The sequence below is a fragment of the Perca fluviatilis genome, chromosome 19 (assembly GCF_010015445.1).
Source record: "Perca fluviatilis chromosome 19, GENO_Pfluv_1.0, whole genome shotgun sequence".
Taxonomy (NCBI): Eukaryota; Metazoa; Chordata; class Actinopteri; order Perciformes; family Percidae; genus Perca; species Perca fluviatilis.
Genome location: NC_053130.1, coordinates 29658371 through 29685062, shown reverse-complemented (window position 1 = coordinate 29685062; position 26692 = coordinate 29658371). Strand labels below are relative to the sequence as shown.

At 40.5% G+C, this 26692-nt stretch overlaps 1 protein-coding gene across 1 annotated transcript in view; it reads right to left on the bottom strand.

Annotated features, from left to right (window-relative positions):
- pcca (propionyl-CoA carboxylase subunit alpha) overlaps positions 1 to 25651 on the bottom strand; it is a 38732-nt gene extending 13081 nt beyond the window's left edge. The window contains exons 1-15 of the mRNA XM_039783504.1: positions 25579 to 25651; positions 21611 to 21679; positions 20691 to 20804; positions 18259 to 18312; positions 16718 to 16849; positions 16265 to 16301; positions 15760 to 15838; positions 12490 to 12592; positions 11381 to 11475; positions 9925 to 10075; positions 5533 to 5676; positions 4415 to 4489; positions 3958 to 4026; positions 3730 to 3805; positions 3407 to 3620 (exon numbers count right to left, since the gene is read on the bottom strand). Coding sequence (XP_039639438.1) covers positions 3407 to 3620; positions 3730 to 3805; positions 3958 to 4026; positions 4415 to 4489; positions 5533 to 5676; positions 9925 to 10075; positions 11381 to 11475; positions 12490 to 12592; positions 15760 to 15838; positions 16265 to 16301; positions 16718 to 16849; positions 18259 to 18312; positions 20691 to 20804; positions 21611 to 21679; positions 25579 to 25632 — 1466 coding nt within the window. The 5' untranslated portion in view covers positions 25633 to 25651. The remainder of the gene's footprint in view (positions 1 to 3406; positions 3621 to 3729; positions 3806 to 3957; positions 4027 to 4414; positions 4490 to 5532; positions 5677 to 9924; positions 10076 to 11380; positions 11476 to 12489; positions 12593 to 15759; positions 15839 to 16264; positions 16302 to 16717; positions 16850 to 18258; positions 18313 to 20690; positions 20805 to 21610; positions 21680 to 25578) is intronic.
- Positions 25652 to 26692: the final 1041 nt, after the last annotated feature.

Genomic DNA, 26692 nt, shown 5'->3' with positions numbered 1-26692 from the left:
AATTGGCAAAGCTCCCATGCTAACGAATTTCTTATCTGCTACCAAATATTTTAGCTCTCTTTCCCTTTCTCATTAGCAAAGCTTAGTGTACAAAACATTCAGGTAGCAGCTTCTTATTTTTATCTGGCCCCGACCATTACTTTCACATGTTAAAATAAACGCTGTTGCAGGCAGACGTAAAGGGCAAATTAGGTAAATTCTACTGAGTAACTTGAGTAGAGTAACTTTTTCTGGTTCCCACAACACAAACCTGTTACGTCTTCTAAAAATGATCTAGCTCACGTCACATCAGGCCACCACATCTTTTCATTTATATAAAATCCAATGGTTTAAGGCAGGGGTTCCCAAACTTTTTGACGTCAAGGTCAAACTGGATTTTTGCGCTTTTTTTTTTAGTTGTTTTATTATATAAGTATATGAAACCCATGACCAAAATAGTCCTACATTCTGTCACTGTGTTACTTAAGGATGGTTAAGCCTTTTTGCTGGAGACCCCCTGAAACCCCTGAAAGTCCCCAGACCCCACTTTAAACACCACTGGTAAATAAATAAAAATGAGGTGAGCCAAAGTAAACAGGCTAATGGTATTTCAAGGTCAAGATACATTTTAATTTCCTAGCTTATGCTACTATGAGCATTTGTTTCACTATGTACACCATCTGGCACAAAAATAATTTCTGCGATGAATTGAGTTTGATCTTATCTTTAGGTTATAGCTACAGGTTGTGAACATTATTTGGCAACCACTCAAAACTGTTTCTGTACTCACCCCTGCAGACTTTCAGCGGAGTCTTGACTTGTAGTTATTTACTTTAGTCGCTACAAAAGTTAAATGCTTACCTAAATGGATTAAATTAGAGATTTGAACGGATTCCGATTTGATAAGCACATTCAGTAATGAAATAAGACTCAGTAACTGGATTAAGATGGATTTTTATCCAATCCGAATACAGTTATTGAGTCTTATTTCACTATGAAACCCCAACCCTACTTGCTATGCCTCAAAAATGTCTTAGTAATCCCTAAATCTGCTTGCTCTTGCACACTGTAGGTTTATTGTTAAAAATAAATAAATGACGTGTTATTATTTCTTTAAGGGGTGACAGAATGCAAAACCGACTTTACCTTGTCATAGTTGAAAAACGGTTTGGTGGGTAAATAGGACATGCATAGAACCTCAAAATCCCATTGACACCTCTTTCCTCTGCAAATCTCACAATTTGAAACTGCTGCTGAAAACGGGCGAATCTCAACAAAGCTAAAAGTTGACATCAACTTCTGTAGTCTCTAGTCTTTGTCACGCCCCAACATTTACATAGGCTACACAACTGACCTGAGGTCAGCTTCTTCTGAATCTAGGTCACGCAGATCTCTGAAATTGTATACATTGTTCATCTGCCATTTTACCACTAAATTCACTTCTTGAGACTTTTTTATGCGAGAAATCAACTATATAAAGCTCAAATATGGTCCGTTTCACGAAAATTGATGGCCAATTGCAAATTTGGTAGGACAGTATCGGACTTCACGAGCTCCACAATCTGCTGGTACAGGCGGCGGCTGCCGGCCGGGTTTGCTGCCTTCCCTGTCGGCCTCTCCCCATTCACAGACCCGCTGAACTGGAGCTCTGTCAGGATCTCACACACGAGCTATGTAGGACTTTAGAAAGAACAAAGTTTGGAAGTTTTAGGCTATTTAAGGATATTGAAAATTAACCACGGTCATAAATGCAGTGTTCCAGACTGTACAACGGAATAGCCTACTGGCCCAGAGAAAAGTGTTTAGAACGAGTATAGCGGACAATGGAGCGGGAGTTATGGATCTAACGCAGCGCTGCAGAGGCACTGGCAGAAGACATTGCAGGGGTTCACTCTCTGCTCCCCGCGCTTACTAGCTATTAGGTGAGTTGTGATTCTTTGGTGGAGGTTTTTTATGTCCCAAGGGTAACGTTACAACTACACTAGTTATAATGAAAGTGGCTTCGCCCCCCGGGCGGGCAACAGAGTGTGTGTGTGTGTGTGTGTGTGTGTGTGTGTGTGTGTGTGTGTGTGTGTGTGTGTGTAATATGAGACTCCAATGTATGCATATGTGGGTCGCTCAACCAATCAGTGCACAGCTCATCTAAATATTCATGAGCATACCATATTTGGAAGAAAAGCTCTTGTTCAAAATAGGGCCATATTCGCAGGGTAGTTAATGGCCCACAGAAAATCACTTGGGCCATTTTCAGCCCAACCAATGTTACATACCCTATTAGGAGACCTTAAGGAACAGTGTGAAGTACCCTATAAAAAATAAATGCAAGTGTGGAGCCCTGCAAAAGTACCAGACACCGTGCAAAAACTGGTAAGCCTTATATGCTCAACGACAGTCAGCTTTTAAAACTTTAACATTTTAGTTTCTACTATGTTGATTATGTGGTGAGGCTCTATGAATGCACTGCATTTTTCAGGAAATGTTAAAGTGATGGTTCCGAGTAATTTCACCTTAGGGTCCTTTGCACCATGACCTCGAGCCAAACACCCCCCCAGAAGCTTTTTTCACCTTGGTCGAACATTGGGAGTTAGCGTAGCGTAGCGTTATCAGCTGAATAGCTTAGCGCAGGGGCTAATGGATCCAGTGATGTAAATGGCCCCACTAATAATGCCCGAAATGATACCAAACTTCTACACTAGTACAAATAGGTTATGCACTCATAAAACGATGGATTGGAAAGTTTGTAAGTACACCAGAAGTTTATGAACACTTGCCTGCTCTCTTCTGCTCTCTGTTGCTGCTGCTGCTACCTGCAGTTAGACGAGTGCTTAGAGCCGTCTACAAATTACAACACCGAAAAGAGATGCAACAAAAATATTTATTAATTTAATGATTAAATAAGGTAATGTCTCCAAAATTACCTCAATTATAACTTGTCTCCTGCTAGTTATACTACAGCAATTACTTAAAAAAAAAAAAGTTAAATTAATAAATATTTTTGTTGCATCTCTTTTCGGTGTGGTAATTTGTAGACGGGCCCCTTGCATCTCGGTTTTGCGGAGCAGCAGGAGCAGCAGCGCACGACGGTGAGCAGGCAGTGTTCATAAACTTCTGGTGTACTTACAAAAATCAATCTATTTTTTATGAGTGCACAACCTGTTTTGGTATCATTTCGGGCATTAATAGTGAGTTCAATTATTCTGAGATACATCACTGGATCCATTAGCCCCTGCGCTAAAGCTATTCAGCTGATAACGCTACTCTACGCTACCTCTCCCAATGTTCGACCCAGGTGAAAAAAGCTTCTGGGGGGGTGTTTGGCTCGAGGTCATGGTGCAAAGGACCCTAGGGTGAAATTACTCCGAACTATCACTTTAATTGACGTTAGGGCCAGTGTGTAGCCCCGATGACATCCCGCTGGTGTACTCACCTCAGGTCGCCCAGGACCTTCTGTGAACGGAGCTGAGCAGTGATGTAGAGCGCTGCTGCTGAGGCCAACAGCTCCCTGCGTGTGCCTACGTCCAGCTGGTGACCCTTAAAGCCATCAGGGTAAACCTCGGGCAGGAAGTTGGTGCTGATGTCACCAGAGATAAAGCGGGGGTGTGTGATGATTTCCCGAAGGAGGGGAATGTTGTGGGTCACACCTGGAGAGAAGATTATCAAACATCATTACAGAAAGAAAAATAAGATAACATCCATTTAAAAAGCAACTGAGTCTATAAGCTGACAATCACTGAAAATCTGTTTGTGTACCTCTGATTACATAGTTATCCAGAGCATCCTCCATCCTGGCAAGGGCTTCAGCTCGCGTAGCTCCATAGGTAACCAGCTAGAATATACACCACAGGAAATTATTGCAGAACCACAAACCCTTGTGAAATGGCGGCATGTTTTGATCTACTGTCTTTATGTGACCATCAGTTCGTAAAAATAAAAAACACACTATTTACAAAACTATTATGTATTGAATACATCACTGACCTTAGAGATCATGGGATCATAGTATATGCTGATGTCACTTCCCTCCTGGATTCCGCTGTCTACACGGACCTGACAGAGTGGGGAGCACACAGAGTAAATGTTCATATTGGTAGGACATTTGCCAGTCACTTAGGCAGACTTAGTGGATTGTGTGTGAGGAAAATATAGTTTAAAAAGAAAGAAATAAGGTGAAACTACAAACTGCAGTATTCTATCGGAGAGAGGGCTGAATGTTCTTCTCTGTTGCAGCTCTAATATGTAGGTTAAGGTTGTAAGTTTAACAAACATCTTGCCTTGTGAAGCTTTAAGACTCCTATCTCGAACACACACACACACACACACACACACACACACACACACACACACACACACACACACACACACACACACACACACACACACACACAAAAAAAAAACACACACACACACACACACACACACACACACACACACTTACATTGCTGAGGTTGAGTGGCTCTTGGTATTTAGATAGCCGTCCAATGGAGGGAAGACCAAAAGACTTGTAAGGATCCTAACAGAACAAACAGAGAAATAGATCGGACGACAACAACAACTGAATCTTCAGGTTTCACTCACGACAGTAGTGTAGGAGAATGTTACATCAACAAAGGTTTAAAGGTCCTATGACATGGTGCTCTTTGGATGCTTTTATATAGGCCTTAGTGGTCCCCTAATACTGTATCTGAAGTCTCCTTCCTGAAATTCAGCCTTGGTGCAGAATTACAGCCACTAGAGCCAGTCCCACAATGATCTTTCCTTAGTATGTGCCATTTATGTGTCTGTAGCTATTGAGGAGAAAACAGGTGGAGAAGTGGGGGTGGGGGTGTGGCCGTCGACGCAACTGCCTGCCATTGCTTGTTTGCAAGCCATGATGTCTCTCTCTCTCATGGGTGAGCCAAATTCTCTGGGCGGGCAAAGCAGAGAAAGGGGAGGTAACCTTTCCCCTTATGATGTCATATAGGAAAGATTCTAGATTGGCCCATCTGAGCTTTCATTTTCTCAAAGTCGGAGCAGGATACCCAGGGCTCGGTTTACACCTATCGCCATTTCTAGCCACGGGGGGACCATAGGCAGGCTGGGGGAACTCATTAATATAAAAAAAAACTCAAAGTGAAATTTTCATGCCATGGGACCTTTAAATGTTTAAAATGTAAATATTTTACTATTATTTCATTGGCTTAACACCCCACCCTCCCCCTTTCATGTCTTTGCAACATGTTTCTATGTGTTGTGCATGGTTTGATCATAGTGATCAGTGTGTGTAGGGATCTGCAGCCCTTTCTGTGATCAGTACACTTCCAGCTGCTGGTGTTTGTTTCTTTGCTGCCTTGTCACTCCATACAGTCCTTACCTTCAGAATTAGTCTTTGCAGGTAATAACTAATTTAATAATTGTAAAACCATTTTAATATTATCAAACAGAGCCTTGCAGAGATTTCTTTTACAAAAACACCAATGTCACACACACACACACACACACACACACACACACACACACACACACACACACACACACACACACACACACACACACACACACAACACACACACACACCTCAGCGTAGACGCGACTCTCAATGGCCCAACCGTTAATTGGGATATCATCCTGTTTGTGCTGCAGTTGGTAACCCTTGGCAACCCTGATCATTTGCTCCACCAGGTCCAGGCCAGTAATACACTCTGTAATTGGATGCTCCACCTGGGATCAAAGTTAAACAGAGAAGATACAGTTTCTGAAAGCAAACTAGTGGAGATCTTATTGAGCGGGAAACTCAAGGAACCATTACTGGCCAGTCCTTACAGAGAAATGCTGAGTTTTTTTGTGATTGTTGCTGGCAAAAATCCTTGATTATGCGGCACGTTTAAAAAAAAAAAAAATGCGATGGAATAGCCGGGATATTTAAGCAATTTTATGCGATGAAATTGTGGGAACTTGCAAAAATTCCGGGAACTTGCAAAAATGCGGTTTGATGAAAAAGAGAAAAAATGTGATTCCCCCAACACCCTGGTTTTCGATGATGTGCACATCACGTAATTACGTCACTTCATAACGTTCCCATGGCAACAGGGGAAAATGGCTCATGTGTGAATTAAAAGCAACATTTTTCAACTTTCTGCTAAGATATGAGACTTTTTTGCAACGAAAATGCGGGGATTATGAAATCACGCAAGCCCTGCATATTTGCGCGGAAATCGGCAATTTATGTGGCGAAAGTGTGGCGTATTTTATAAATATGCAGCCCCTGCATAAATATGCAGACTAACCAGACAGGCTGATTATGCATTGAATTATGCGATCGCATAATCGCGTTTTTCTAGAGGGACTGACTGGCTCTTTCCCAGATATTTCAGACAAACAGGCCTTACTTCGCAGGTGGAATTTTCTCAGTTGTCATGGAGAGGTTTAAAGATTGCTTAGTCAAACTCCATGAACCAAAACATCCCCTGTCCAGCTGGGAGCCTTTGTCGTTTCCCAGCTCTCTCATTTTCTATAATCTCCCTTTGTCTCCATTATATATAATTGCTATGCTCTTGTCACAAAAATATATATAAAAACATTATTTGTCTCCCTATTATCAACTTTCTGTATAAAAAAATAACTCTGTATAAAACAAAATATGAGTACTAAGAGAGTACATTGTGAAATGTCTTTCGGCATCAGGGTGGTAGCAAATAAACTGGCTTACTTTACATTAAAAGTAATTCACAACAGTCCAATAAAATGATCATTTTGAAACATACCACAACCACATGGTCCACAGTTTGATTCAGGCTCCACCTTTGTTCCATGGCATGCCTCTCTCTCCCCTTGTGTCCTGTCTAAGATTCACTGTCAACTAATGCTAAAGGAAAATGGACCACTTTAAAGCACATTTCTCATCTTTATTGAGAGACATACTTGACAACACTCTGTTTGCTCTTAAATTTATAATTAATCATTGTTCGCATAGAACTCCACCCAGCTAGACAGGGGATGTTTTGGTTCCTGGTCGGCGCTTTCAACTAACAGGGAGCCCCAAGAAAAAAAAACTCTTAAATTAAGGTCTATTTACAAGCCTTTACTGGAGCTTTAAGCCACATGTCATGGTCTTCATCAGTTCATTGAAATTGACTGAGCAATCTTTGAACCTCTCCATGACAACTGAGAACACCCCCCCCACATGGTAAATGAGCATAACCGGCTGACTGATGTTACCTAAGCTCTGCAGATTGACAAGCTGCAGGTTCCTTTAATAAATACAAACTCAACACTCTGCTCTGTGATTTATCCTGTTTATTTGGCAGATTTATTTGCCTATTTTTTAAAAGATAGTCTCTCATTCCTTAGTCTCGCATTGCCAGACCTTCCTCCACAGCACTGTGGAGGAGGGTCTGGCTAGTCTACACGGGATGGGATAGTTAACGTGCTTTGGTTTATTGTTTATTAACATGGCTTTAAACCAATAACAATCGTCATGGGTCATTATGTTCCATTATCTTTATTGTGACTATTATTGCCACTGTTCATCACAGCCCCAACCGGCACCGTCAGACACCGCCTACCAAGAGGCTGGGTCTGTCCGAGGTTTCTCCCTTAAAAGGAAGTTTCTCACCACCGAGGTTTCTTCCTAAAAGGGTTTTTTTGCTCGCCACTGTTGCACTAATATACTTGCTCTTGGGGGAATTACTGGAATTGTTGCGTCTTTGTATATTATAGTGTGGTCTAGACCTACTCTATCTGTAAAGTGTCTTGAAATAACTCTTGTTATCATTTGATACTATAAATAAAATTGAACTGAATTTGGTGGAACATCGTCGTGCAACAGAAAACTCAGATTGGACAGATATTCTAGCTAGCTGTCTGGATTTACCTTGCAGAGATCAAAAGGAGCAATTAACCATAGACCTTTTAAAATCGACCAGAGTTTAAAATTCCAACACAAAGAAAGCGGAAGGTATCCGGACATCCAGCGAAAAGGACCTACGGCATATGAAAGGTCGTGATACTCATTCCTCAACGGATCTGTCAAAGTAAAGGCTAAAGGAATAATAATAATAATTAAAGCTGCGAGCAGCGATGGACGGGCCCTCGCGCCTCTGCGCGCGTCGGGGTTACCGGCGGACGCCGCTCCTTGCGACCGTGCATTTGCACGGCACTCAGATGCCGCAAACCGTCACCAATGAAAAGAGAACTCCCCACCGAGTTCAACGATACCTAACACAAGACTCTACGTCATACGGTTCATTAGCTGTGAAAGGGGGCGTGGCTAAAGCATAGGGGGCGGGTCAAACCATCACCAAATAAAAACGAAGCCTCTGCTGAGATGAATGATACCTCACACAAGACTCTACCTTAAATGGGTCAGCATGTATGAAAGGGGGCGTGGCTTAAACATAGGGGGCGGGACAAACCATCAACAATAAAGAAGGAAGTCTCTGCTGAGTTCAATGATACCTCACACAAGTGTTTACATCAATCGGGCCATTAGTAATAAAAGGGGGCGTGGCTTGAACATAGGGGCGGGCCAAACCATCACCAATGAAGAAGGAAGTCTCTGCTGAGTTCATTGATACCTCATACTAGGGTCTATCTTAAATGGTTCAAATTTTAAGAAAGGGGCGGGGCTTAAGCATAAGGGGCGGGTCAAACCATCACCAATGAAGAAAGAAGTCTCTGCTGAGTTCAATGACACCTCACACAAGACTCTACCTTAAACGGTTCAAATGTTATGAAAGGGGGCGTGGCCTGAGTAAGTGGGCGTGGTCATATTATAGGAGGCGGCTCAGTATCACATGTAGACCACACATTCTAAGTTTCATGTAAATTGGATGATGTTTGTCATATAAGGCGCATTTCCTGTGGCCAGGGGGGGGCGATATGACCAAAAGTCAATTTTGTCCTGTAGGTGTCCTCAGGCCTGGACCCTTGTCCATCGTGAGAAATTTTGGGCAGATACAACAACATACACTCAAGTTACAACAACTTCTTTGTTCATCGCTAAACACTCAAAATGGCTGCCACGCCACGCCCACACCGTCTGACGAAAAGTTTTTCTTTTTATAACTTTTCATCGTTAAGGTGTTGGGATGGTACAGACCAAGTTTGAAGTCCATCGGATGAAATCTCTAGGAGGAGTTCGTTAAAGTATAGCACCTTGACTTTTAGGCCTACTTCCTGTTGCCACTAGGGGCGCTATGACTTTAAGTAAATATCGGCCTTTATTTGTCCTCAGGGTTGGACTCTTATGAATCCTGAAAAGTTTCCAGGTAATCGGACAACGCGTACACTCGAAGTTACACCCACTTCCTGTTTTGGCGCGAAACGCGCAAAATAACCGCCCGCCCGCGGTCACCGCCCTATGACGAAAAGTTTTTCTTTTAACAACTTTTCATCTTTAACATCTTAAGATGGCACAGACCGAGTTTGAAGTTGATCGGATGAAATCTCTAGGAGGAGTTCGTTAAAGTACGACGTGGAAATGGCCAAAATCGCACTAATTTCGAACTTTGAAATCAAAATGGCGGACTTCCTGTTGGGTTTAGGGTATGGCTCTAATGAAATCTTTTGTACATCTTGACATGATACATATGTGTACCAAGTTTCGTGAGTCTACGTTAAACGCACTGCAGGGGCTCAATTTTCTTAACTTTCTAGGGGGCGCTAGAGAGCCATTTTTGTGCGCCTATTCCCGAAACCCTTAAAATACGTAAATTTTCACCAGACTTGATGCGACCGCCAAATTTGAGTTTTTGAATAGGTTAAGCCCCTCAAAAAGGCAATTCATTTGACGGGAAAATAATAGAAAGAAAAATAATAATTCCTTCAGTTTCAATAGGGCCTTCGCCGCTGTCGGCGCTCGGGCCCTAATAATAATAATAACAATAATCAGAAGAAGGAGTGTAAACCCAACTGTTAAACAACTGTGTCTACACCCACATACAGACACACAACCAGCCCTACACTGACCTGTAGTCGTGTGTTCATCTCCAGGAAGTAGAAGTTCTTTTTAGAATCCACAAGGAACTCCACGGTGCCAGCAGAGGAGTACTGCACAGCCTTGGCCAGTTGCACTGCCTGCTCACCCATCGCCCGCCTTGTCACTGGGTCCAGGAAAGTACTGGAGAGGACACAACACTAGACACTCAGACTCACCTCAGTGGTGCAAATTCTTTCTTTATTTAATTTTCTTTTCATGCAGAGATAGAGGGCAGTACAAAAGAGAGCGTTTGTACGGATAAAAGTACAATGCAACCAGCAATAACCATGACAAATTGGGAGCCTGATAAAAACAAAATTACACAGCTTGACATACCACAAACCTTTTTTTTTTTTTTTTTTTTTTTAAAAGATACTTACTAAAAACTCAAACGTAATCATTTGCAGCCCCTATCATTGCTGAGTATTGTACGGGTGCAGGGTTTTAAGGTTAACCTGTAATTTTGGTTGCGGATGTTAATTTCTCCCCAATTTCAGATCATATTCCTGCTGCAACAAGTTTGATTGTGTAGTTTTTGGTTTAGAAGCTTTTATTGTTGATTTACCTCGGTACAAAAAGAGCCGCATTTATTAATTGCGAGTTAAGTATGGACAATCATCGTGGCCGGGTTGGATCAGTGGGTAGGGCAGGCGCACATATACTGAGAGCTCTCTCTCTCTCTCTCTCTCTCTCTCTCTCTCTCTCTCTCTCTCTCTCTCTCTCTCTCTCTCTCTCTCTCTCTCTCTCTCTCTCTCTCTCTCTCTCTCTCTCTCTCTCTTTCTCTTCTCTCTCTCTCTCTCTCTCTCTCTCTCTCTCTCTCTCATAGAAGAAATACATACAATTAATTGAGTAAACTAAAATATATTTAAAAAATAAAACAAAAACAGGAAAGCAACAACAGTATATTAATATACAGTAAAATTGCTAGTGTCAACGTAAGAAAGAAAACAAAGACAAAAAGCAAACAAAGACAAAAGCAAAGACAAAAAGAAAACATGAAATAAATCCATGAAGTAGAGGAGTTCATGAGTAATCTCTCTCTAAAATGAGTAATCTCTCTCTCTAATAAAGGCGGAACAGCCCAAAAATAATCTTAAAAAAAACAAACCCAAAAACTATGGACAATCATGTGATTAACCACGATTTAAATATTTTAATCTATTGAAAGTTCTAGAAATAATATTTTCAAACATTAACCACGAAACTGAGTATATGATGTGAATAAGCGAATATTAGAATGAAACTAACTGTTTTCATAGTTTATTGCATTCTTAATGAATCAAGAACACTACATCAACTAAAAATGGGGCAACATTAGAACATTATTGGTATCTACGATGTTGGCTAAGCTGTTCAAGGAAACTACAAGATTTCACATTTAATTTAGCAGTAATGCAGTGTGTGGCTTAAAATGCGGAGAAAGAGCAGACGCAGTTTCTCACTAACCTGGGAGCTTCTTCCACCACCTTCTGGTTCCTCCTCTGGATGGAGCATTCCCTCTCATTCAGCCACAGAGCATTACCATGTTTATCGGCCAGCACCTACAAGACAAAAAGTATTATACAACAAGTAGATCTGACCGGGCTAGACATTTTAAATTTGCTCAAATCAGCGTGATAGCACACCCAGAGCCATTTGAGCCTATAATTTGAGCACAACTTACTCATCAGTAAAAATATTACTCCGCCATTTTTTTCATGTAAACATTCTAAGAATTAATTCAAAATTAAACTGCTTCAGCTGAGGTTGACTCAGCAGGGACTAGAAATCTTTTTATATTCATGAGCAAATTGCCTCACAATATAAATACGTTTTGATTACATCTTTTATTTTGTTGGTAACCGTTGTACGTAATCGTATAATCTCAAAACTATCGCAACTTCAGTGAGGCTTACAGACAATGGTGCTGACCGCATCACTGTCGTTCCAATAATGACATTAAAGCACGCCCTCTTGTGTAATATTGCTTCATTCTATGGTTCTCTTTGGAAAAGGAGAGGCATTTGGAATTTATTTAGTTATTTATTTGACTTTTTTGTCAGAATAGCTAGATGTCAACAGTGTTGTGATTATAACTAGAATATTTGAATTTTCTGAAACAAGATGCATGTGTTGGAGAACTAGAATCTACTAGCTGCTGCTCCCAGCTGCACGCTGCTGCTACAGCAGCAATTATTTCTTCCTTGGCCCATAATACACCCACCAAGTTTCATGAAAATCTAGCCAGTAGTTTTTCCATAATCCTGCCGACAAGGAAACAAACAAACCAACAAACCGAGGCGAAAACCTAACCTTCCTGGTGGAGGTAATAATAAATAAGGTTTTGTTTTACTCATGAGCCTTACGGTTCATGAGTTATTAGCCAGAACATAGAACATGCAATAACTGACCACATGGCGGCGCTATTGGTATCATGTATTAATGTTAAGATTTCAACATTACTCCCATACACTTCCCATTATAATTTTTTATAAAATACATGCGTGTCCTGTCACACTCAAATTGTCAATATTAAATGACATCAGACCTATGTGTGCATGGGTCTTATACAGTACCTGTATCTCAATGTGTCTGGGGTTGTCTATAAACTTCTCAATGAGCAGCCTGTCATCTCCAAAGCTGGATGCTGCCTCCTGGGACGAGAACCGGAAACCTTCCCTGTAACAGTACACATACACACAGGAATTGCATTAGACATAAAGGTGCACAAACATCAGTCTTTCTAGTGGCCCAGGACTCTTTTTTCCTTTCTCTGCCTTTTGAGGATTGGCCATTTTTTTAAGTTTACTGGCGGGAGGACTAGATGTTAAACTTTTGATCTTACAGTAGCATGACCAGGGCTATTCAATTACAAATTCAGCTGGGCCAGATTGTAAAACCATGAAATGGCGATGGGTCAGACATTTTCAGCTGCCTATTTAAAACTTGTCTCTCTGCTTGCATGACCTTTTTTTCTGAGCCCACTAGATGGCGCTCTCTGTTTAATGAAAGGGTTGAAAGTTCACTGAATTATGCTTCAATCCAAGAGCACCATCTAGTGGGGTTAACAAATACAACTAATGGTTCATAAAGCTTCATTTTGACATCACTAGTATTCGTCTCTCTGGCTTAGACCCAACTGACAAATATGTGGAATTACTATGTCATTTAAAAAAAACACAATCAAACAGCGGTGATACTAGACTATTTCTAAGAAATATAGTCAATGGGCAGATGCAGACAGGAGGCTGAAAGGCCCCAAGTGCTGGGAAGCACTGCCAGCTGCTTCCTTTTTAAGCACGATTTATGCTTCTGCGTTAAATCTACGGCGTGGCAATGTACGTAGATACGTGGAAACACGGACCGTACACTGTAGCCTGATGTGCACTTCTTGAAAAATGTGTCTAACTACATGTCGTGGCGATGCACATTGCTCAGCCATAGCTTGGTAGCGTTGGATTCCCCCCACTATGCCTCGGAGTCGGTACTCGCCGTCACTCTCTCAATTACTCTACCACACACACCACATGCCAGCACACATGCCAGCCCTGCTATTCTCTTAAAGAGATCAACGCAGACACCAACGCACAAGTATAAACTTCAGGCCACTTACGTAGGCTTGAGCTCATGGCAAAGGCTGTGTGTGGAGCCTCCGCCGAATCATAAATCACGCTTAAGACTGTATAGGCTATGGCTTCCTTTTGGCGCACATGTCAATCAGTTGGGCTGTTCAGACAGACAGGACACGCTGCAGCCGACTCATCCATCTGCAGCGACTGGTCTATTTTCTCCACGCATCATGAGCGAATCGGACAAGACAACACACTGACAATCTTTTATAAATGATAAAGGACAGCCTATTTTACAGCTATAAAATACAAAATATCTGATTATGCTGGGCCACTCTGAGGTTGCTTCTGGGCCAGTTGTAGCCCGGCCGACTGAATAGGCTGGGACTAAACCATTTTTTGCATTATAGGGAGGGAAACCGAAATTATTTTCGACCACTATGTCAATGAAAATAAGGAAGATAAAGAATAACAAGCTTTTGGGTTACCTACAAATACTATATAAAGTCTTTATATGTCAAATGTCCAACAGATTATTTAAAGGTTAGAGTGCCCTTTTGGGCCCTCACTTGACCCCCGATGTGTGCGGCCCTGCGACAACAGCAGTAGGAAAGAAAAGTAGCCGAGGTCTTGGAAGTAGGAGTAGACAGCGACAGCAGGGAGTTGAAGGGGATGATTAACAAGTCAAAGTAGTAACTGTAGAAGTAGTGTAAACAGAAAGTGTTGATTTCAAGATATTTTAAACAGTTTAAGTAAAAAATAAGCTGCAGGAGTAGTTATTTTGTATGTATTTGCAATACAAGGTTTTGCAGTAGTATCTAAGGTTTAGCAGTTTAAGTCATACAGTATTTGTAGAAGCAAATTAAGTAATTTTTGTTTAAGCAGAAATGTCTGATTTTAGATACGAGTTAAGAGTAGATACAGTGGGGCAAAAAAATTATTTAGTAGCCACCAATTGTGCAAGTTCTCCCACTTAAAAAGATGAGAAAGGCCTGTAATTTTGGGGCTGTCGCTGGGCAACACAGACTTTCAACTCCCTCCAAAGATTTTCTATGGGGTTGAGATCTGGAGACTAGGCCACTCCAGGACCTTGAAATGCTTCTTAGGAAGCCACTCCTTCGTCTCCCGGGCGGTGTGTTTGGGATCATTGTCATGCTGAAAGACCCAGCCAGTTTCATCTTCAATGCCCTTGCTGATGGAAGGAGGTTTTCACTCAAAATCTCACGATACATGGCCCCATTCATTCTTTCCTTTACACGGATCAGTCGTCCTGGTTCCTTTGCAGAAAAACAGCCCCAAAGCATGATGTTTCCACCCCATGCTTCACAGTAGGTATGGTGTTCTTTGGATGCAACTCAGCATTCTTTCTCCTCCAAACACGACGAGTTGAGTTTTTACCAAAAAGTTCTATTTTGGTTTCATCTGACCATGTGACATTCTCCCAATCATCTTCTGGATCATCCAAATGCTCTCTAACAAACTTCAGACGGGCCTGGACATGTACCGGCTTAAGCAGGGGGACACGTCTGGCACTGCAGGATTTGAGTCCCTGGCAGCGTAGTGTGTTACTGATGGTAGCCTTTGTTACTTTGGTCCCAGCTTTCTGCAGGTCATTCACTAGGTCCCCCGTGTGGTTCTGGGATTTTTGCTCACCGTTCTTGTGATCATTTTGACCCCACAGTGCGAGATCTTGCGTGGAGCCCCAGATCGAGGGAGATTATCAGTGGTCTTGTATGGCTTCCATTTCCTAATAATTGCTCCCACAGTTGATTTCTTCACACCAAGCTGCTTACCTATTGCAGATTCAGTCTTTCCAGCCTGGTGCAGGTCTACAATTTTGTTTCTGGTGTCCTTTGACAGCTCTTTGGTCTTGGCCATAGTGGAGTTTGGAGTGTGACTGTTTAAGGTTGTGGACAGGTGTCTTTTATACTGATACCAAGTTCAAACAGGTGCCATTAATACAGGTAACGAGTGGAGGACAGAGGAGCCTCTTAAAGAAGAACTTACAGGTCTGTGAGATCCAGAAATCTTGCTTGTTTGTAGGTGACCAAATACTTATTTTACCGAGGAATTTACCAATTAATTCATTAAAAATCCTACAATGTGATTTTCTTTTCTCATTTTGTCTCTCATAGTTGAAGTGTACCTATGATGAAAATTACAGGCCTCTCATCTTTTTAAGTGGGAGACTTGCACAATTGGTGGCTGACTAAATACTTTTTTGCCCCACTGTAGATAGTGTACATTGAGTGTGTGACTGAAACAGGAATACAATACCTTGTCTCCTCAGCATTCCAAGCAATCCTCATTCCTTTCCCTCCTCCTCCTGCAGATGCTTTGATCATCACTGGGTAGCCTAGCAACAACAGACCTGGCATTAAAATGCATCCTGGGTGATCCGATCACAAGTGGACAGCTCTCAGTACGTTAGTTCACGCCTGGCATTAGAATGTGCCTCCACTAGGCTTGCTAAGGTCGTTGGTGTTACACGGTGGTCAGCCATAAGATTACAGATACACGGATTACATTACTTGCCCACCTTCGTTTGCTTTGCTTTTTTTTTTTTTTTTTTTTATAAAATAGGAATAAACCCATTCAACCAAATTATCAAAAAACTGTATAAAATAAACTTCTTTATACTAGTAATTAGTATATTTCTAAATCATTCTGCTACAATAATACACCAGTTAATTGCCTGACATAAATGTCCCTTACAAGTGTACGTAGAACATTTCTGCAATAGAAGAGCTGAATGGGAACGGAACACACACTCCCGACTTACCAATGTCCTGTGCGATCTTCACAGCTTCCTCAGCAGTCTGACACAGAGAAGGGTTTATGGTTACTGCTGAGGAACCAAGGCATTACTGACAACTATGCAGCGATTGTCTCATCCATGCTTTGAACTGGCTTGTATTGTTACAATAAATTGTTTGTCTGGAGGCTAATTGATCCTAGTGGTGAATGAAAATGATCTTGTACCACACCATCTTGAAAGTTATTTGTATGTGATGACTGTCTAAATTTCTTGTTTTTGGTAAAAATGTTTTGTGCACAAGTTAAATGAAAAAAAAAAAAATCTTACTGTTGAAACAGGAAACAATGAATCATACTTTTAGTATTGCCCATTACCGTTTGTAAAAAATGATACTGATTAAAAAAAAAAAAAAAAAAAATGAATAGGGAGTGTGCCCCATAAAGGGAACATTCCGGTGTACTTTATGTGTGCCCATACCTTGACAACTCCATCATATCCTGGGATAGTGTTGACGTTTGCAGCCTTAGCGATCAGCTTGCTCTCAATTTTATCCCCCATTGCCATTATAGCATGGGTGTCTGGGCCAATGAATGCCACGCCTTCTGCTGCCTAGTAACAAAAGATACTACCATGAAATTTACCATATCTGACTTACAATACCACAGATATGTTTGCATTTAGTAAATCTATCATCCAACTTCCTAAAAAAGATGAAACATAATACTGAGGTTTATTGTCCATGTTTTTAGTAACTACAATTGTAATTGCCAGTAAAATGTGAGCCTGGTTTTTTAAAGCAATAGTTCAACATTTTAGTAAATACACTTATTTGTTTTCTTTCAGAGAGTGAAAAAAAAAAGATCAATCTCATGTCTGTGTGTGTAGTACAGCTAGAGTCAGGAAAACTATTCCTTCAAACACAAATGCATACACTTTTATTTTAGCATTTAATAACAATTAAAGTACCGTAAAAACCTGACTGGAGGTGGTTTTATAAATGCTAACAAAATAACTTCTCTAATGTGGGACAAAATACAAGAAATCATTACTACCATAGGCAATACAACTTTTTAAACACTTCATCACTGAGTGTTAGATAAGACACATATTCATCACAATACTGCTAAGTTCAAACTGCATCTTTATAAATATTATTTAAGTAGTTGTACATTTTATACATATTCCCCAACTTGTATACACCTTTGGACAATCTTTCCCTTATTGTATATTTTTATCTTTATTTTTTGTATTCCATCCCATTTATTAATAATTAATATTCTACATATTTCGTGAATTCGGGTACATTTAATTAACCTAAAAATATAAAGGTTTTTGTCTTCTGGCAGTACCCCAGGGACCGCTGCACATACAGAGAGCCAGTGATGAGAACAAGCAGGTGTGTGTCAGATATGTGCAGAACAAAAACACCAACACATCCTCAACAGTATGATAATAACATCCAAAACACAAGATTCACTCTCAATGGATGACATGAGAAATACTTTCAAAAATACAAAGGTTTTAAAAAACACACATATGGTGAAAATACACCGTGAGGAGGAGAAAAACCAAATCCTTTATAAAAGTTTTCTCTCCGCAATGTCATCTGCCGTGTCCTATTGTAAATTTAGATGGATTATGATTGGCTGTCAGTGTTCCATTCATCAAATTGTTCTTGGTGTGAATGGCCCTTTATCCTCCATAGTTGCACAAGCCTCCACATCCCTAATCCATACTTTCATTAAACATTTGTGGATCATTCATTAACACAAATATTTTCTGTTAATGATACTAAAATAAATCATAAATAGGTCAAAGACTGTAAATACATCAGCAACAAATGCATGTCTCACCCCCAAAGCAGTAATCAATTACCTTGGCATGTATTTGTCATGGATTTATTTTGAACTCATGGTAGTAAAGTGTGTGATAAAAGAAAATAAGAGTGTGTGTGTGTGTGTGTGTGTGTGTGTGTGTGTGTGTGTGTGTGTGTGGTGCTGATTCTACATTTTACTCACCAGTCGCTTTGCAAATTCTTTGTTTTCAGAGAGAAACCCATAGCCAGGATGAACCTTTACAAACAAACAAAAAAACTTTGATTGTTTCAAAGTCTTTAAAACACAAAGCAGTTGTCAGTCTGCTACAAAGAGGAGTGCTTTTTAGACGAGGGTCAAGCTTCTCACCTCAAGATCAATACAAGCAAAAGGAAGGACATGCTGATTGATTTTTAGAGAAAAAAAAAAACACCCACTTCCTCTCAGACTGTCATAGCAAATAACACAGTGGAGATTGTTAATACCTACCAATACATGGGCGCAATCCTCTATATTACATTACCTGTCATTTAGCTGGCGACTTCCAATTAAGTGAGAGGAAGCGGAACATGTTTTTAGTGGTGGGGGAAACCAGAGCACCCGGAGAATACCTCATGCAGACACGGGGAGAACATGCAAACTCCACACAGAAAGGCCCGGGACAACCTGGGTTCAAACCCGGGACCTTCTTGCTGTGAGGCCACAGTATATTTTTCTATATAGTTTCTATCTCAATGAAAGAAAAAAAAAAAAAAAAAAACAGCAGCCAAACTGCATTACAGCAATATTTACGTACTGATCCTTGACCGTTCTTAGTGCTATGTCAATTTTGCACTCAAGTTCTTAATAAAATGAGAAAAAGTTAAGTATTTAATTCACAAATGAGTATACCAAAATAAGCTTCAACACGTAGTTATTTCATATAGACTATTTGTTGAATTACCAGAAAACATCATTCATCCTGATATACAGTATCGTTAAAGATATAGAAGGACTTATATCGAAATAGAATATTGTCAATAAGACCCATGTCAATACTTGTTGTTTATAGTGTCTTTGTTGGTGCCGTATATTTCTTGTTCTTGATAGTGTTTTTGTTGTTGTTTAGGTTCTTCTCTCTTTTTTTATGTTGCACTAGAATTACACTCCACTATACAATAACTGAACCTCTTGACACAGCTCTGTGAAATGTGATGCAGTCACATGATTTACCGTTTGGAGGACCTACATGTTGTCTTGAATAATACCTGGGGTACCTTTCGCATCTTAACCAATGAGTACCGATACCGGTACCTGAAATTCGGTTCCCTGTACCCAACGGTACTTTTGTCTGTACTTTCCCTCTGCAATTACAAAAACATTATTTCAGTTGTAAAAATAACTCCAAACCTATTTATCCTATTTACGTAGAACATTATGTCATTTATTTAAAATATTTTACACTGACAGAAATTAAATAAAAATAAACCCCTCTCACTCTCCTCCCAAACCCGTCCCTACAACTTCTTAAATTGAATAATTATTAAACTTTTATTTATGTATTTGTAAAGTTTTATTTTCATCATGACCATTTTAAATTGCTCCTTAATGTTTCATGTAAAACACATTAAAATTGCCTTGCAATTTTAAAAAGGTGCTGTAGAAATAAAGTTGCCTTGCCTTACAACATCAGCCTGTCAGTCAGTCCCCAGGGCATAGAACCCACTGTTGTCTCACAGGAAGTGTAACGGTGCAGATTCACTTGTCCGTGCGACGCTTCTGTCGCATCGCACCCCGCTCTATTCCTATGGGTGACGTCAAGCGATTTCAACGCGCACGCAAAGCATTCCGGGAAGGCGGCATTCCGGGAAGGCGGCGCTGCCCAGCTTTATGCAAATGAATCGCGTTGAACGCGACGCGACTATCCAGTAGAAGTAGACGAAAATCTTTGTTGATCTGAAATGAAGACAGATTCAGCAACTGCATGGCCTATTTCTCGCTTAAAATGTTTTCAGAAACAAACATTTCGGTGAACTATTTTTGTAAAATACGAGATCGTATTCTCAACGAGCCGCTATGACACTCTGTTGAAATTCTCGAGTAGCCAAACCCACGTCACGCGTTCGTCCAATCAGCTGCTGGTCAGGGGCGTGGAGCATCAACCATGGCTGTATGACGTCGCGACACCACGCTTCAGTCGTGTCGGACATATGGATCTGTACCGTAACGTCAACAGCATCACGACTGCTTTCGGCTCACCATTAATATCATATCACAGTGAGTGGTGTCTGCGTGAAAAACTGTAACCATACTTGAAACCACTTTATCGGCATTCACTGTGACTTCAACAAAACTGCAGCTAGTTTGCTCCATCTGCACCTCTGCAGGCGTGCGTGCGTGTGTCGGAGCTCCGCTCTCTGTCAACATGCAGAGAGGACAGATAAGATCAGCTGGCACTTACTCTCAGGTACCAAAATTTTGCACGGTTTGATTTTACGTGAACCAATACTCGGTCGGTACGTGATTCAGTCGGTACTGGTACCGGTACAGGGTTCGGTACCCAACCCTAGTCTTGATGGGTGTATCAAGTACGCAGAGTGTCATGCATGTCACCTACCACAGTCACATAATGTAACAAGAGCCATGTAAATGCTTACAGCTTGTGCTCCAGTCACTCTGATGGCGTCCATGATGGCATCCATGTTCAGGTAGCTCTTACTGGTGGGGGCGGGGCCAACACACACTGCTTCATCAGCCATCTTTACATGAACCTAGATACACACATACAAAGGGAAGTTCAATCCAGATTAAGTGAGAAAGACATTCTATGAGCCCTGAAGACTCCAAAACAACAATCCAAAACATCCCCACCTTATATAGTTAGGTTTCAACAGAAACTCTGGGATTTCTGTTATAAAGATGCATTTCATGTGACTATATGCATGTGTTAGAGGTCAGAGCCCCTCCTTTATTTCTTCTTCCGTGGTCCTGTGACTGTAAATCCCTTGTGCCCCCTTTCCCTCTCCCCTTTTGGAATACCGTTTGGGAGAGGTGAGTGTAATTTATTTTTGGCTCATTCATTACTTGAATTCATTCCATTATTTCTTGTATTATTTTGTTTATATTTTTGATCCCCATAATTTTATGTCTTTCTACATCTTGATTTCAACAGACTTTTGTCACTTTATTGTTGTTTTACACGTTTTTAAGAGTTAGTGTAGCTAGCTTAAATTCGCAGCAGACAAAGCTAACTTCGGTTTTGTATATGTGTTAATGTGTGTATATGGGTCAATTGTTAATATGCCCCTTTTTGTAATACCATTTGGGAGAGAAGTTGGAGCGGGCCATTCTGATGTATGACAAGATCTGTTTATTTTCGTTTATCACTAGAATAAACAGACATCATCCTAAAGAGATCCTGGTGTATAAAATATAACGTTATACAATGCAGAAGTCCACCGGTTACACATACATGAGTTTTCAGTACACACCAGGCTTAAAAACGAGTAGATGTTAACAAGAATTTCCTGGGAAATACAGAATTTTTAACACTGGATGAAAACAGATGGAAACTCACAGCACTGGAGTCTACATCACTGTGAACAGCTACAGTCTGGATGCCCATCTTATGACATGTCTTCATCACCTGATGGAAAAACAACATTAACAACTCGTGCTTCGCTCTATGGTCAATGTCAAATACAATGCTGAGAATTACCGTATATAGGTACAGGTTGCTATGTGTTAAGTATGTACTATTAACAAAAATCTGCCAAAAAAAAGGAACAAAGCCAAGTTTGTGGTTAAACATGTTCTGTTCATCCTTACATACACACACACACACACACACACACATACATACATACATATATATATATACATATATATATATATATATATACATATATATATATATATATATATATATATATATATATATATATATATATATACATATATATATATATAATATATATATACATATATACACACATATATACATATATAACATATACATATATATATATATACACATATATACATATATACATATATATATATACATATATACATATACACATATATACATATATACATACACATATATACATATATACATATACATATATATACATATACATATATACATATATACATACACACAGAGAGACAGAGACACACATGAGAGACACAGCACACACACACACACACACAGACAGGCACACATACACACAACACATGCAGGCAGACACACACACGCAGGCACATATATGCACACGAGAGACACAGAGAGAGAGAGAGAGAGCACGCATGCACACATATATACATACAGTGCACACAGAGAGAGAGAGCAGGAGTATATATATATAGAGACAAACAGCACACACACATATATAAAGAGACACATATATATAACAATTTTCACATATATATATGCAGGCACACACACACACACACATACATACACACAGAGAGAGAGAGAAACAGACACATATATACATAAGACAGGAAAAGAGATATATAGACATATATATAAAAGGAGAGAGAGCACAGCAGGCAGGCAGACACAGAGAGAGAACAAGACAGGCATATATATATACAGAAAAGAGACAGAAGACGACAGGTGGAAGAAGAACACGAAAGAGGGAGGAAAAGAGTGAAAGACACGGAAGGACAGCCCAGGGAAATAGAGAGAGAGGAGGACAGCACACGAAAGGAAAGAGTGGACCACTGGAGGTAGAGTGGAGGAATAAGGAATAAACAGATGAAGCCATAACACGAAGAAAAGAAACGAATAGTGAAAGGAAAGAAATATTCATAGAGTAAACTGGAAGGACAGCATCTGTGGAAGGAGGCACGGAGGGAATGAAATATATATATACATATAATAAACAGAAGCCCAGGTGGTGGTGGAGATGGACACAGCAACGAAAGAAAGGATGGCAGAAAGACGCCAGAAGGTGGAGGAAGGAAAGAGAAATAATGGCTAAAGGGGAATAATGGAAGGGGAAGGATAAAGAAGAAGAAGGAATGGAGTTGTATATAGAATAATAGTGGAAGGGATAGAGGACAAGGAGGATATGGAGATGGCATGGTACTACACAGAGAAAGAAAGGAAAGGAGGAAAGCAGGGAGGAAGGAATAGAAAGTGAGAGGAAGAAGAGAAAGAGGGGGAGAGGGAAGAAATGGAATGGAGACGGATATAAAGAGGTAGAATGAGAGGGAGATATATAGGAATGGAAAGAACAGACGAAGGAATGAGGAAAATGGAGGAAGGGGGAGGAATGGATATAGAAAGGAGGAAGGGAAGAAGGGATAAGAAGGGGAATGGGAGAGAGGGGAAGGGAGAGAGGAGGAAGGAATGGACAGAATAGAGATGGAGTAATGGAAAAAATGGAGTAGGGTAAATAGAGGAAGAAAGTGGAAAGCGAGGGTAGAATATAGTGGAAGGAGTGGGAGGAAGGAAAGTAATGGAATGGAGGAGGAGAAAGGAACGGTAGAGAGATAGGGGAAAGGAAGGAAGGAGGATATGGAGTGGAGGAATAGGATGGGGGGAGGAGTAGGGAATGGAATGGAGGAAGTGGAAGGAAATGGAAGCAAAGTGGTGGAGTGAGTGGCGGAAGGAAGGAAGACAGAAGAATCACGGATGATATCCGCAATAGGGATGGAAGGCAGGGAGAAGCAAGCAGGAGGGACATGGGGTAATGGATAGTGGATGGTGACGGAACCAGTGCGCATGGAAGAGGGGGATGGTGTTATATCGGACCAGATCTGATAGTGATTTCACGGGGGGTTGTGATGCTCAAAAATAATTATCCACTAATTTACAGATGTGTCTTTCCCCATGTAAATCTATGGGGAAAGTCTTTTTGGGCCATAGGGCATTACCGTCGGCCCGGGAGTTGCAAATCCACCACCTGCCCGCTAGGTTCGTTTTGCTTCAAAGCACGGCATGGAGCAGGACTTATTTTTACAGTATATAGAGCAGGTGCAATAGAGACTTCGGCCAGCTGCTTCTGGTTTAGCGCTGAGCTTACTTTAAAAAAGGGATTAAACGATTTATTTTCTTCTAGACTTTCCAAATGTTACCGGATGGATCAATTTCTGATAGTTTGCGGGTGTTTGCGGGTGTTATTCACTGATTTACAGAGGTCGCTTTCGCCATGAAGGTCTATAGGAATGGCATAACGTGAAGGACAAAGAAGTTGCAATTCCACGGTTTGTCAAATTGGCTTCAAAGCTTGACACACTTCATGGGGGCCTGGCTTGGACCAGCATGAAAAAATGAAACTCAATATATATGGTTTTATCAAGTGTGAAAGCACTTGTAATACGACTTTGATACAAAAACAAGTACTAAAGTTGCACTGTGCCGCCTGATCATATTGAGCTTGGTAGAATGACAATAAAGAAATGTGATATTTTGGCAGCTTTTTTTTTTTAAAAGATTATTTTTTGGGCATTTTCGGGCCTTTATTTATATAGGACAGCTGAAGACATGAAAAGGGAGCGAGAGGGGGAATGACATGTAGCAAAGGGCCGCAGGGCAGAGTCAAACCCCGGCCCGCTGCTTTGAGGAGTAAACCTCTATATAAGGGCACCTGCTCTACCAGGTGAGCTACCCAGGCACCCGAAATGTGATATTTTATATGAGTGAAAAATCAAAAAACAACTTTGTGAGTGAGGCCCTTCTAATGCACAAGCCTTGAGGAAATTACCAACTTGTATCCAAACAGAAGCAAAGTGGTTTGTACAGAACAATAGTTTTCAAACCATTTAAAGTGCCTTTATTCATTTGGAATGCAGAATAATTAACATGCACACATGCTCGGACTCAAACCTCCCTTAGCATGAAGGCTCAGTTTTAGAATGAAAAAGCTATGCTATGTTTGAGGGTGAACCAGTTTGCTTAAAATTTTGCTCCTAATGTGTTTAACCAAAGTATCACAAGCAGGTGGCCTCTAGGGGCCCAACGATCAATTTTACTTGGGGGCCCCCTAGTGGACTGATCTGGTGAAACATTAGACTTTAGAGGACCCAGTCAAACAAGTTAAAGCTGCAGCCTGGACCCCTTGAAAGCGATCCAGCGATGTCTCGCTAAGGTCAATAAAATGCAATTACTGTTGTTTAAACAGATATAATGTGTTAATGTTCAGCACCATCGTACCAGAACTTGTTTTATACACACGTTTGGAGTACAGCCTGTCTGTCAAAGTCGGACTGGATTCAGTCTCTTTCTGGCTAAAAAAACAAACAAAAAATGTACTTGTCAAGCTTTTAGCAGCATACGTTTTTCCAATTTTAGCAAAGCGGTTCCTTCGCTTATTATCTCATCTAAGGACGTTCCATGTTTAGGTTATCTTTATACCTGTTCCATCAAGAACGTTCAGGACTGTCCTACTTGTCATTAGCAGGTGTTGGACTTATGCTAACAGCCATCATGTCATTCTGCTGATAGTAAACACACGGCTGTTAGTTTGGTCAACGAGCTCGCACTTTGCTGTGAACAGCTCACCTCTACAGCAAAAAGTGTGAACAGCTCACCTTTACAGCAAACAGCAGCCTGTTCAGTGATGGAGAGACCCTGTGCGCCGCCATGTTGCCAAACTGTGACGGTGACGGTCAATGACGTATTAGCTTTAAAGAGACAAGATTGGTGGAGGGAGAGGCGTCAACGCCAATCATATTTTTTTTCTCGCAACTTTATTCATTCATCATCGTTCATCATCATACCAGCAAACAAGAAACGCTGCCTTAAAAAATCTTTGGCAGAAGACATGCTAGTCAAAATCCTAGTAATTGTTCCTTTTGTCTGGTGGGTACATCATAGATTTTCTGTCAAGAAACAAGATTCATTGAATTTATTGTGGGGCAATTTTTAGAAAATAAGTCCATTTTTCAACTTGGTTCAAACTCTTGGTTGCTCTAATTGTTCCTCCCGTCCATAGCCTAGGGCTGGACGATTTTGGCTAAAATCATAATCACGATTAATCGAAGAAGTTACCTTGATTACGATTATTGAACGATTATTTAAAAAAATATATATTTTCTTATAGGCTACTGTAAATATGTTCACGGTTATTTTTTCTAATGAAAGAGTGCATAATCCTATCTTTGTGATTCTAAAATAAGGAAACAACACACAGATAGCAATTAATGCTTATTTATTAAATATTTCAAACAACTGAACTTAAATCTACAACTGTAGATTTTACAATGAAATAAAAATAAAAAAGTAAATTAAGTTTTAATGTAAACAGGCGGAGTCATTAACACACAATGGGCAGCACAGAAATATTGATAGGATTAAAAGACCGAAATAATCGACTTGGTAAAATTATGTCGGTTATAGGCTCTGAATTTCGGTTTCGATTATTTTTCGATTAATCATCCAGCCCTACCGTAACCTACTGGTCGTGAAATGATCTCTTCTTAATGCATTTCCACTGTAAGAGATATGCGCAATGCGGAAGTGCCTTACATCTGCATTCTATCTTATTTAAAGCAGGGGGCGACTCCAATGGTTGCAAAAAGAAGTCTGTTTCCAATAGAGGTCTATGGGGAAATGACCCTACTTCTCACTCGATTTATTACCTCAGTAAACATTTTCATTCATTCGTTCATTCACATTAATCACTAGTTTCAAATCTTCTTCAAT